The 13,444-nt window shown below is 36.0% G+C and overlaps 1 protein-coding gene across 1 annotated transcript; it reads right to left on the bottom strand.

The window, feature by feature from the left end:
• Positions 1–8,015: 8,015 nt before the first annotated feature.
• On the bottom strand, positions 8,016–12,521 carry LOC109160369. The gene is made up of 9 exons (XM_019308701.1): positions 12,380–12,521; positions 11,944–12,085; positions 10,444–10,537; positions 10,274–10,333; positions 9,618–9,680; positions 9,310–9,513; positions 9,095–9,206; positions 8,782–8,996; positions 8,016–8,296 (listed from the first exon to the last, which is right to left on the bottom strand). The coding sequence occupies exons 2-9, from the start codon at positions 12,057–12,059 to the stop codon at positions 8,204–8,206; spliced, it is 957 nt and encodes a 318-aa protein (XP_019164246.1). The 5' UTR covers positions 12,060–12,085; positions 12,380–12,521; the 3' UTR covers positions 8,016–8,203.
• Between the last annotated feature and the right edge of the window lie 923 nt (positions 12,522–13,444).

The following is a 13,444-nucleotide window of genomic DNA, read 5'->3' as shown; positions in this document are numbered from 1 at the left end:
TCCATTTCTGTGTCTTATGTTATGGGAAACTAAGAGCCGATTAAATTTAAAGATCAAAACGACGTCGTTTTGATACTGGGTTCACAATATTATAGTAAACAGATATCATTCCATCTTATTGGTAATCTGATTTTTAAGTTTGAATTTTTGTTTTGATTTTTTTTTTTGTTCATATTGATGCTTTGGATATCATTATATTAGGATCAATTGCTTTAATTTTTATATTTTTGTATTTTTAAAACCTTTATTTCCATTATATGATCATACATAACCAAACATCAATATTAGTAATCATTCCAATTCCATACAAAATGCTTTTCACCAAAACTCATTACCATTACCAAATATTTGATTCTCATTCCTATTCCGATTCTCTTATGCAAATCAAACACACCCTTAGTTGGCCACTTGATACCCAAGATGAGAAATTGAGAATGTTGCCCTTTTTTTTCCCTTAGCAATTGTGCAGAAATAGCCCTTTAGTAGTGTATGGTTTCCATTTCATTCTTGCTTATCTAATACACTAGTTTTTTACGCGCATTTCGCGATTGGGATAATGCACAATATTTTTTTTTTAAAATAAGTACTTTAAAGTATATCAAGGCAAGATTAAATTAGAATTGTTCATGCATAGATAATTGAATGTTGAATTTACGTATTTAAATAGGTAATTCAAAGTTTACAATTGCAAGATAATATAGTTAATATTGTGTCACAACCTGAAATTTTAAAACCAAAAATCCAAACAAAACCAAGGATCCAGAAAGAGGTAAAGAAGTAGAGAATAGAATTTAGGGGTAAAGAAAAGCTAGGGTTTGTGATTTCATAAAGCATAAGCATAAAAAACATCTCAATGCAGAAAATATCTATATATCTAGGCTAATACAAACAAAATAACATAACAAACTTCCACTTTCTCAGCTGCAATCCTATTTAGCAAGCTAGCTTTGAAACGACGTCGTCTGGTATCCTCTTCCAACGGCTATACTCCAAACGTCGACGTTTTGTGCTTTGTTTAAAAACCTCCCAACCAACGCATCCGACGACGTCGTTTGATTAAGTGAAATAACGGCTCCTACCTGCTGCCTTCAAACGATGTCGTATTGGTCCCCCGACTTCTCTCACTTAGAATTATTTTAATCTTTCTCATTCTGCCTTCCTCTCTTGATTCCCAAATCTTTGGTTTCATCTTCTAAGGTCATAACATTCCCCTCTCCTTCATTAGATCCTTGTCCCCAAGGATCAAAACTGGGAAACTGCCTCTTTATATGGTGAAAATTTTCCCAAGTAGCTGCCTCCTTAGGTAGATTCTCCAATTGAACTAGAATTTCTACCTCAGCCTTGTTGTTCTTCTTGACTAACCTCTTCCCAATTACTGCCATAGGCTGTGCTAAAATCATCCCATCCTGATCAGTAAGAGGCAAAGCAGCTTGGGGAATCAATTCTCCTCCTACCCTTTTCTTCAACTGTGACACATGAAACACTGGGTGAATAGCAGCCTCAGGAGGTAAATCCAGCCTATAAGCAACCCTTCCCACCTTATATGTGACCTTATAAGGACCATAAAACCTGGCAGTAAGCTTGATGTTGGCTCTGACAGCTACTGATATTTGTCTATAGGGCTGTACTTTCAAATATACCCAATCTCCCACTTCAAAACTTCTTTCACTCCTCTTTTTATCAGCTTGTTGTTTCATTCTTGCTTGGGCCTTCTGCAAATTCTCTCTTAAAATGGCCACCATGACTGCCCTTTCTTTGAACCATTCATTCCCATCTCCTTCTGTCACCATATCAAATGCTATAGTAGGAGGTAAGTATCCATACAAGGCCTGGAATGGTGAACACTGTAGGGATGTGTGATAGTTAGTGTTATACCAGTGTTCAGCTAAATGTAGCCATTTACTCCATGATTTGGGCTTGTGGAACACCATGCATCTTAAATAAGTTTCCAGGCATATATTAACTCTCTCTGTTTGTCCATCAGACTGTGGATGATATGCTGTTGACATACTCAACTTAACCTGCAATTGTTTGAACAATGTTTGCCAAAATTTGCTCAAAAAGACCTTATCTCTGTCACTCACTATATCTTTAGGAATCCCATGGAGTTTGTAAACATTTTCCATGAATGCCTCTGCCACTTTTTCAGCTGTGTATGGATGTGATAAAGAAATGAAGTGGCTGTACTTAGTGAATCTGTCCACCACAACCATAATAACTTCCTTCCCTTGTGACATTGGTAACCCTTCAATGAAATCCATAGAAATGCTTTGCCAAGCTTGTTCAGGAATCTTGAGAGGTTGCAACAAGCCTGGATAAGCCACATTTTCTTCTTTGCATTGCTGATAAACTTCACAAGCCTTGACTGCTGCCACTACCTCAGCTTTCATTCCCCTCCAATAAAACAGTTGTTTCAGTCTATGATAAGTGACTTGTTGTCCTGAATGTCCTCCAATAGGTGAGCTGTGCATTTGAGCTAACAATTTACTTCTTAAATCACCTGAGCCTCCCACATACAGTCTACCTTTATATCTGATCAATCCTTCACTGATAATAGTCCTTGATCCTTCCTCTGGTGCAATTAGATTCTCAGTCAACACTTTAATAGCATACTCATCTCCTTCATAACTTTTGAGGACTTCTTCTATCCATAATGGCTTAGCAGTAGTTATAGCCATGGACTCAGCTTGCCCCACATCCCTTCTTCTTGATAGAGCATCTGCCCCACCATTCTCCTTGCCCTTCTTATATTGAATTTCATAACTCAGTCCTAGAAGTTTGGTTAGTCCTTTCTGCTGCATGGCAGTGGTTATTTTCTGTTCAAGTAAAAACTGTAAGCTCTGATGATCTGTTTTAATCACAAAGTGCCCTCCACACAAGTAAGGCCTCCACTTGTCTATTGCATTGATTATAGACAAGTATTCTTTCTCATAGATGGATAATCCCAGGTGTTTTGGACCAAATCCCTTGCTATAGTAGGCCACTGGCTTCCCTTCTTGCATTAGTATTGCTCCCATCCCCTTATGGCAAGCATCAGATTCAACCACAAACTTCTTATGGAAATCAGGCAAGGTCAACACTGGGGCTGAGCATAGAGCATCTTTAAGGAGTTCAAAGGCTTCATCTGATTCCACACTCCACTTGAAGGCATCTTTTTTCAACATATCAGTGAGTGGCCTACTTATAGTACCATAAGATTTGATAAACCTCCTGTAGTAGCCTGTGAGACCAAGGAATCCCCTTAATTCCCTAATGTTGTTTGGTCTTGGCCATGCCCTCACAGCAGCCAATTTCTCAGGATCAGTCTGCAACCCTCTCTCAGAAATAATATGGCCTAAGTATTCCACTTCCTTCCTTGCAAATGAACATTTACTCAGCTTAGCCAATAGTTGATTATTCTTCATGATTTCTAATACTTCCCTTAAGTGCTGCCAGTGACTCTCCATAGAAGGACTGTACACTAAAATATCATCAAAAAACACCAGTACAGTTTTCCTGATTAGTGGTTTAAACACATGATTCATCAAAGCTTGAAATGTTGCTGGTGCATTAGTAAGGCCAAAGGGCATAACCTTGAATTCATATAGCCCTTGATGGGTTCTGAAAGCTGTTTTAAACTCTTCTCCTTGCTTCATCCTCACTTGATGATACCCAGCTCTTAGATCTAACTTGGTGAAAACCTTAGCAAGGGCCAATTCTGAAAAAAGATCTTCTATAAGTGGTATGGGAAATTTATTCTTAATGGTGATGCCATTCAATGCCCTGTAGTCCACACAAAACCTCCAAGAGTTATCCTTCTTTGGAACCAGCAACACAGGAGAGGCAAATGGGGAAGTACTTGGTGAGATTATTCCAACTGTCATCATTTCCTCTACCATCTTCTCAATAGAATTCTTCTGCAAATAGGAGTATCTATATGGCTTGGAATTGACTGGCTTGGCTCCTGGAACTAATGGTATCTCATGATCAAATGATCTCTGTGGTGGAAGAGTTTTTGGTTCTTCAAATAACTTCTGATAATCCAGCAAAAGAGCAGACAATTCAGGCTGATTTCCTTCTGTCAAATCCACAAGGCTGATTTCCTGCAATAATCCTTGTAACATATAGCCGTGTACACCTTCTTTCTACCATCTCCTAACCTCCTTCTTAGTAGCTTGTTGTAAACTAATATTCTTGGTTAAACCCTTCAATAGAACCTTCTTTCCCTCCTTGTGAAATGAAATGCCTGGTGGCCTGGTATGCAACTGGATTGGAGCATAAATATCAATCCAATCCATACCAAGAACAATGTCACATCCTCCCAACTTAAGGACTCTCATGTCCATTTTAAACTCTTCCTTCTGAATCTGCCATCTCAACCCTTTACACATAGACTCACAACTCAGTTTCTCTCTATTGGCCACTGTAACTATGAGAGTTTCTGCTGTATCCACCACAATTCTTAGCTGGTCTAACACCCTGGGATCAACAAAATTGTGAGTGCTTCCACTATCTACCAATATTGTAACTGGTTGCTTATTGATGGAACCCCACAATTTGATGGTATTAAACCCCTCACCTCCAATCACAGCATTCATAGTTACTTCAATCTCATCTGTCTCTGGGGCTGTTATTGTTTCAGAACTCTCATTTGGATCCTCACCATTTTCAGATGCATTCTCTAGTGATTCCTGACCCTCTATTATGTTGAAAGTAGGGCCCTTACACTTGTGTCCAGGATTCCATGGTTCAAAACACTTGAAACATCTATTTTGCTCAGTTAATTGGTCCCTGAACTTGCTAACCTCAGGGGTCCTAGCATTAGATTGTAATGTGTTGGATGAGGTGGTTCTGGGGGTGTTTTGGCTAGTTTGGTTTCTGTTTGGTTCATTTGGTTTTGGGTTGTAAGGTCTAGAATTGGTTGGTGTTCTTTTGGTAGTATAGGTTGATTTTTGTGTCACAGAAGGATTATTTCTTTGAAAGTCTCCCACCTTGAGCCCCTTTTCAAATTGCCTTGCCAACCAAATGGCATCCTCTAAGTTAGCTGGTCTGGATGCTCTTACAAAACACCTTAATTGCTGCTTCAATCTTACCACAAAGCTATCTAGAAAGTACTGATCAGTCAAAGTAGGGTAATTCTGCAATAGTAATCCCTTATATTCCTCATACTTATCAGAAAAATCCACTACACTTCCCCATTGTTTAAAGCTGGAAAACTCTTCCATCACATCCCCTTGACTATCACAGAATCTTTTACAAACAGCTATGGCAAACAAATTCCACTGGAAACCATCTCTAAGCCCATTCAAATAAGCTTCAAACCACAGAGCCACTTTGCCAGTTAAATTAACACATAGAACATGCATAATTTCTTCTCTGGGTATTCTAGCTAACATAAAAAACCTCTCACACCTTATCACCCAAAGCCTAGGGTTATCATAATCAAACAATGGAAATTCACATTTATACCTCATCATTTGATCCCCTCCTAGGTTGTTCTGCCTTGGCCTAGCATCAAAATGAACTCTCCTTGGTCCCCAAGGCCTTTCTGCTGCCATAAGGTTCCTAGGTTGGGCCATGAAGTTCTCTCCTAACCCCTCCTCTTCTTCAGAAACCTCCTCAACTTCAGGTGGCACCTCCATAGCAGGTTCCTTTCCCTGCCTCCTCCCAGGTTCAGCACTGCCTTCTCCAGGACTAAACTGGGTGTGGTGAGCTTGCCCATGAACTGAGGATGGCTCCATAGAGGGTGGTGGTGGTCTATTGAGCTGTAGCAGCTCAACAATTTCATCTTTCCAAGTCTGCATATTACTCTCCAAACGCTGTATATGAGCCTTCAGATCTTGGGTATTGTCTTCCATTGCTTGTCTAGTTTCTGTCAAGCTACTGCCCTGCTCCATAACTATTGTTTCCAGTCTGCTAATCCTTTCCTCCATGGTTGTTGTCGATGCAGTAACCATGGTGAGCTCTGATACCAAAATGTCACAACCTGAAATTTTAAAACCAAAAATCCAAACAAAACCAAGGATCCAGAAAGAGGTAAAGAAGTAGAGAATAGAATTTAGGGGTAAAGAAAAGCTAGGGTTTGTGATTTCATAAAGCATAAGCATAAAAAACATCTCAATGCAGAAAATATCTATATATCTAGGCTAATACAAACAAAATAACATAACAAACTTCCACTTTCTCAGCTGCAATCCTATTCAGCAAGCTAGCTTTGAAACGACGTCGTCTGGTATCCTCTTCCAACGGCTATACTCCAAACGTCGACGTTTTGTGCTTTGTTTAAAAACCTCCCAACCAACGCATCCGACGGCGTCGTTTGATTAAGTGAAATAACGGCTCCTACCTGCTGCCTTCAAACGATGTCGTATTGGTCCCCCGACTTCTCTCACTTAGAATTATTTTAATCTTTCTCATTCTGCCTTCCTCTCTTGATTCCCAAATCTTTGGTTTCATCTTCTAAGGTCATAACATATTGATTATAATTGTCAATAAAATAATTGTATAGGTATGGTTGAAACCAAATACGGGACATAAGGGAGAGCAATAAAAAATTAGGACATAAAATATTAAATATATACTAATATTGAAGAACTAACGGCTGATTACCAAACAAGGACATTGCGAGGTAGTTTTTCACTTCAATTTGTTGTGTGATTTGAATACTCTTTTTTTTCAATAAATTTCCCAAGTAGTTAATATGATTGACTTGATTATATTTTTTTATTTTTTTTAAAACAATTATTATTATTATTATTATTATTATTATTATTATTATTATTATTATTATTATTATTATTATTATTATTATTATTATTATTATTATTATTATTATTATTATTATTATTATTGTTATTAAATATATATATACCTTAGGTCATTTTACATGTTAATCTAAACAGATAATTTTTTGAAATATCTTTTTACCAACCGTTAATATAATTCGATGGTCAAATCCACTAATATAATCCGTTAACGCTAACCGTTAACTGGTGATTGTCAAATAAGGACACTGCGAGATAATTCTTACTTCAATTTGTTGTATGATTTGAATACTCTCTTTGTCAACAAATCTCTCAAATAGTTAATATGATTGGCTTTATTATTTATATTTTTTTATGATATTAATAAAATACTTGGTAAATAAATATATAACATTATTTTGTATTATAACTTTGATATTTAATTAAAAAAATAGTGCACAAAAAAGATAATAGACAATGTAGTGAATATAATCAATTGATGAATTTGAATGTAAAGAATTTTTACATTGGAGAAAAATAAAAACAATACAACTAATAAAATTACTTCTCTTAATTAATTTAATTTATTGATAATGAATAAAAAAAATTTTAATAAAGACATTGTAGGGACAATGTAGCGAATATAATCAGTGGATGAATTTGAATGTAAAGAATCTTTATATTGGAGAAAAATAAAGACAATATAACTAATGAAATATTTCTATTATTTAATTTATTGATAATGAATAATTTTTTTTTGAATAAAGACATTGTAGACACATAATTCTAAATTAAAGAAATGCATATTTTTTTTTAGCTACTAAATTATTATTTTAATTTAATAAGAGTAAATAGATTACTAATATCTATCATGTCAACTTTGATTGGGATGGGGTTTGAACCTAAGACCTTTCTTATTGAAATCAATGAGTAAGTTAACGGTGAACTAACAGAGATTAACGGAAAAAATAAAAATAATATTTAACGGAAAAGTTAACGGATAATCATATTCATTAAGGATAAATTAATAAATCTTAAGAAAAAATTAAAATCTGATCAATCTGAGCCATTCATTTGATTAAAAAATTTAACCGCCATTTTTTCTACCCATTATAGGTCTAACTCTCTTCGACTCTTATTAGTATAGTAGAAGTAGATATACATACATACACACTATACATACCAACTGCTATGTAGTGTGATGACACCTCAGTTATCATTCCAAATGAGTGGTTACAGGATCCGAGGAGCAGATCCAATCCATGACAAATGTGTTACCTTGCAAGCAAAATATGGACCAAGAAAAATCTCATGCTATTATTAATATCATACCATTTAGCAAGTGCATGTACATAAACTAATGCCCTCTTCTCAAATAAACAAAAATTACAGGGTTAAATAAAGCTCTGACAAAACTACATTACATTTGACAACCATGAGAGCACATCCCAATACAATCGTATTATGGCAGAGTCGAGTGATTAAGAATCCACAGGAGCCTCAAACCTTGTGGGAGTGTCAATTCCCATCATGCAGCAAAGACCAGATATCAAGATTATAAGTAAAACAACTGCCTGAAACATTATGAGAAGCACACTAATGAGTTTGGCCCAGCATACCAGTTCGACAAAGATAAACAAAGAGCTATACAGGTAATGGTAATCGAGAAAAAATTGTTTATGGGAAGCCATAACAAAGATAAAAGCACATGATGACCTTGCTATAAACGGCAAATTATTCTGTGGACCTGGGTCCAAAAATACACAATTTATATACTGAATGTTCACAATTTATATACAGAATGTTCACAATTTCTATATACTAAATGTTCACAATTTACATACTGAATGTTCACAATTTGAATTGTGAACATTCAGTATATAAATTGTGTATTTTGACCCGGGTCCAGCTTCCATGGCATAACTATTGGCTATAAACCCCCTAATCCCCTACTCAAAAGATAGCTGGAAAACTAAGCACTTGCCTGAAGAATTCTATAATGGTATCGTAAGAGCAAACTGCATGCCATAGAATAGGGAAAAAGATGTCGTGGACTTACCACCATTATTCCCTCCAAAAACGTTGACTTAAGTTGGCATACTCCATCACAGGTTGAATTTCCTGATCCACTTCCAGACCTACCTTCAGCAAGAAATCTTTCTAGCTCCCTATGAGATGGATATTGAATTGACCTAGATGGATCTGACACGTAGAGGACTGTGTACTTTGCTCCCAAATGCTCCACATAACTGATTAGTTCAGTCAAAAGTCGACCTGAATGTTTATCCAACTATTCATATTAGTAATTCCCAACTTATAGCGACTTCCTATAGACCAAAAGTAGTTCTAAAGATGTTTTCAATGAATCATACTCTCAGAAGCATGGTTATCTGTTCCTGCAAGTGTATTGGAATCAGAGTCACATAGAACAATTAGATCTGAGTGCCCTTTGGACTTCTTCTCCATTCTTGAAACCAAATAGCTCTGTTCAATCACATTCACATAAAATATGATCACATTTCTTTTCTAATGAACTTTCCTTTTATAGGTTATTAAGGATGAAATAAAGATTGAGAATTATATTAACCTGAATTGAGGGAATGTTTGAGAGCTTCTCAAAGTTTTCACCCTCTACAGAGCATGACTCTGAGAAAGCCACTCTACTGGTTTCAAGATTGTCTCCACATGTGATAGTGAACTCTGAAATTAACGACCTTTCTAGTGATTCTCCCTCCTCTGATATGGCAATGTAAGGGAAGGCCAGAGAGAAGTTGGAGTTCACAAAAGAGTCCTGTTTTTTAAAATACAAAATTAAGATGTTTCAAATGGATTATTAGTTTATGAAAGGAAAATAACCTAGGTTTTCAAAGATTGAAATTCAGTTCAGCAAATTACCTTTAGAAAGTTGACAAGTACAGAGTCTGCTTTTCTAGGTTTAGAGAGATCTGTAGATTGTAACTGCAATAGGAAACTCCGGTCAGTTCTCCAAGAAAATGTAGCTATAAGAGGCTTGCACAACAATATCATGATGCCATGAATCATCAGTGTCTAAATAGTGAAAGTTACAATACTTACCCATTAAGGTATGAAACAGAAATTCAATCAACTATAACTGCATATCTTTGACTAGTAAATCAACTAATGTCGTTTTCTTGAAGAACGATTATTAGGGTGACTAGGAAATTTCATCATCTGGGCAATCAAATAGTCTTCTCTTGTTCATTAGCTAAACCCATCAAACTGTGAAATAGTAATTCAATCAATTCTAACTATGGATCTTCTTTGGCAAGTAAATTAACAAATGCTGATTTCTTTAATAACAATTACTAGTGATTTAGCAAATTTCATTAGCATGGTAATCAAATTGTCTTCGCATGTTCAATAGGTAAACTGACCCATGACTTGATTGAATTTTTTTTTGAAAAGAAGCATATGTATAGTTTCACTGACTTTCCTTTAATTAAGGTCCAAACGTCTTAAGCAATACTTCAATAGTGTTTGGTAATATGAGTGCAATTGCTTTTTAAAACTCATGTATTCAAGGCGCTTACCTCTTTTCCGACAAAAACAAGCCCAATATCCAGATGCTGTTCAGCTCCCTTCCCTGAGCACTAATGAAGGTCAAATATGCTTTAGTTTCTCTACAACTACTTTTTGTTCTTGTTAATGATGGAGGAAGATGAACATCAGGAATTCTATAACAGGGTGGAGAGAATAGTACCAGCAAGTTTGACCAACCACCTTCAGACATAACAGACTTGGCTAAATCCTTAGGAGAGAGGGTCTTGTAATTCACAGATTCAACCCCATCAGATCTGTAGCACAAGAAATATTAATAGAAAGAGAATTTCAAGTTTAGAGAAATCCAGCATAATACAATAGTGACTATTTTCCCACTAGGACTTTAGTCCCAAAACATGATTCCATCTGTTAATCGAAAAACAACACCTTTTCTATGATGCAACAAGAGGAAAAAAAATAACAACTTAAGAGGATACAGGAGAAAAAAATAACTTCAGAGGATATCTCAATTTTTTTTTTGCAAGATGATGCAGATCCTTGCACTTCAGTTCCAGTTTACATGCTTGTTGGATTGCACACATGACAGGGAATTTAAATTGATCGAAGGTGTAGCCTAGTTGACAGCAAGTAGGTGTGCAAGCACACAACCAAGAGCCCCTAGGCGGCCGAGTAAATATAAATATAAATATAAACAACAACAATAAATAAGGTCCAGCCACTCTACACAGTCCACAGGCCTTAGCATCACTGAGTCATCCAAAGCTTCCAGCCGTCCAGTCACCGTCGCCACAGCCACAGTTGTTCAGCCTGGAGGTTTGTGAAGGCATACCTTGGCAGATTTTTGGGGATTCCAAAATTGGTTTGTTTTGATCAAAATGACGTCTTTTTTAACGAAACAAACCAATTTATTAAAAAAAAAAAAAACAAACAAACACTCGGCCGAATTAGGCGCCTAGTCGGGCGACCAACTAAAAGGTGCCTAGGGGTGAAATCCCCTCGGCCTAGGGGCGCCTAGCGCCTCGTAGCTGGCTGCCCAGACCGATTTTTCACTAGTTTTTTTTTTCTACCACTTTAACAGTACACTATATTTTTAAAAAAGGAAAAATTGTAAAAAATGCCCATCTATAATATGCCAATTATCAATGTTACCCCTGAATTATGAATGGTGTAAATGTTGCCCCTCAATTATCAAAACAGTGCACATATAGCCCCTCCCGTAATGGACATGTGGTTCCATGTTAGTGTATGACACCGTTAAGTCGGAGTAAATATGTAATTTAGTTGCTTTTTCCCTCCCTCGATTCGAAGTACCAGCGATGGATAGCGGTGGGGAACCACAGGTCTGTTACGGGAGGGGCTATATGCGCACCATTTTGATAATTGAGGGGCAACATTTACACCACTCATAATTCAGGGGTGACATTGATAATTGACATATTATAGAGGGGCATTTTTTACAATTTTCCCTTTAAAAAATGATTTTGGAATTCAGAATTCCTGACCGTGCAACAAAATTATCCCCATTTCACACCCAAAAATTAAGCGAGAACATCAAGGATTCAAGGGTTACGAATTGCAGAAAGTGCAATCTTTCTCTCATAGCCTCCGAACTTTACATATGTTGAAGCAAGTAAATACCACAAAATGCTATTGTTACTAAGAAAATACCACACAAAAAGCAAAATATCATAATGCATACCGATCTTGGTGGGGCGACCATAGGAAAGAAGGAACTACAGGATCAAAGGAAACCCCCATGGGTAACTGAACCGTGACAAGCAAAACCGTGGCTAGCACAACAGCTACCACCTTCATCGTGTGATTCGTGTCCCTAATTGAAACTGCAGGCAAGTAAATACACAGTTGCATACAGATCAAAGAATGATTTTGCGAAAATTTGATCTTAAATTGCGTGAAAAACAAAAACTATATCTACAATGAATACGGGCAATGGGAAAATAGCAATAGATTTGAGAAACAACACTAGCAAGGGATTGAATAATTGATAACTCGTTCAATATACCATATGGATTGGCAAAAAATAAAATTAAAAAAGAAAAAAAAAAAAAACAAAACAAAACAAAACGAATATGAAGGTGAAGGTGAATTCAGGAAGTGAAAGATCGTCGCCTTACCTGTGCAAGGGGTAGATTACGGTTTACTGATCTGACACCGCCAGGGCGCAAGATGAAGCCAATCCACACTACTTCCCAGCCTCTCGTCAGCGTTCAATGAGTAAATCGAATGAAATAACCAATGACTAAACCACATTCAATATAAAAATTGTGAATATTCAATGTATAAAAATTGTGTATTTTAATAATTGTGAGTATTCAGTGTATAAAAATTGTGTATTTTAATCCGACTTCAGCTTACAAGGTGGACCGACCTGGTCCATGGATAACTGTTACTTCAGCATCCGTGATCCTTTGTAGTATTTTTTTTTTAGTATTTCTTTTTAAATACTTGAGGCAATGTACTACACTGAAGTTCAAACTTGAAATCTTTCATTTGAAGATTAGAGTTATGTCACATGACCACAAAATTTATTTTTTTTTGAAAAATGGAATGTATAATTGAGTAATTAAGTAGGTTTGGAAACCTAAGAAACCTGGAAAAAAATTATTTCTAGAAAATGATTATTTAAAAAAAAAAAAAGAACATTTTAATTTTATAATGTTTGACAAAAGGTTAAAAAATTAATTTTTTTTTTTTGGTTTAGCTTAAAGTTAATAAATTATATTTTTTCTATTTAGATCACTTTTTTAAATGAACATATTATTTGTTGTAATAATAATAGTAATAATGTTTGCAGCAACAACAACAACAATAATAATAATGGATAGTGTTGTGTGGTGGTGGTGGTGGTGGTGGTGGTATGTTGGTGGTTGTGGTGATCGTGTTGTGGTGGTCGAGTGGTTGTGGTGATAATAATTGAGCAATTAGCTTGAGAGAAAAGAGAGAGACTAGAAAATAATTTTTAAAAAAATATCTTCCGACTAAAAATTTAGGAAGACATTTTCTATCAAATTGAATGTTTTTCATTAATCATAATAAGTATTTTTCTTTGATTACCAAAACACATAAAATTTTAAAAAATAACTTAAGGAAGCTATTTTATGGGTTTTCAAAGGACCCCAAGTTCCAAAAGAAAAGTTAAGTAACATGAGGCCCGGTAGCATCACTCTCAGGGGCGGAGC

The sequence above is a fragment of the Ipomoea nil genome, unplaced genomic scaffold (assembly GCF_001879475.1).
Source record: "Ipomoea nil cultivar Tokyo-kokei standard unplaced genomic scaffold, Asagao_1.1 scaffold2845, whole genome shotgun sequence".
Lineage (NCBI taxonomy): Eukaryota > Viridiplantae > Streptophyta > Magnoliopsida > Solanales > Convolvulaceae > Ipomoea > Ipomoea nil.
Note: the sequence above shows the minus strand (reverse complement) of the source record. Positions and strands in the feature narration are given on the sequence as shown.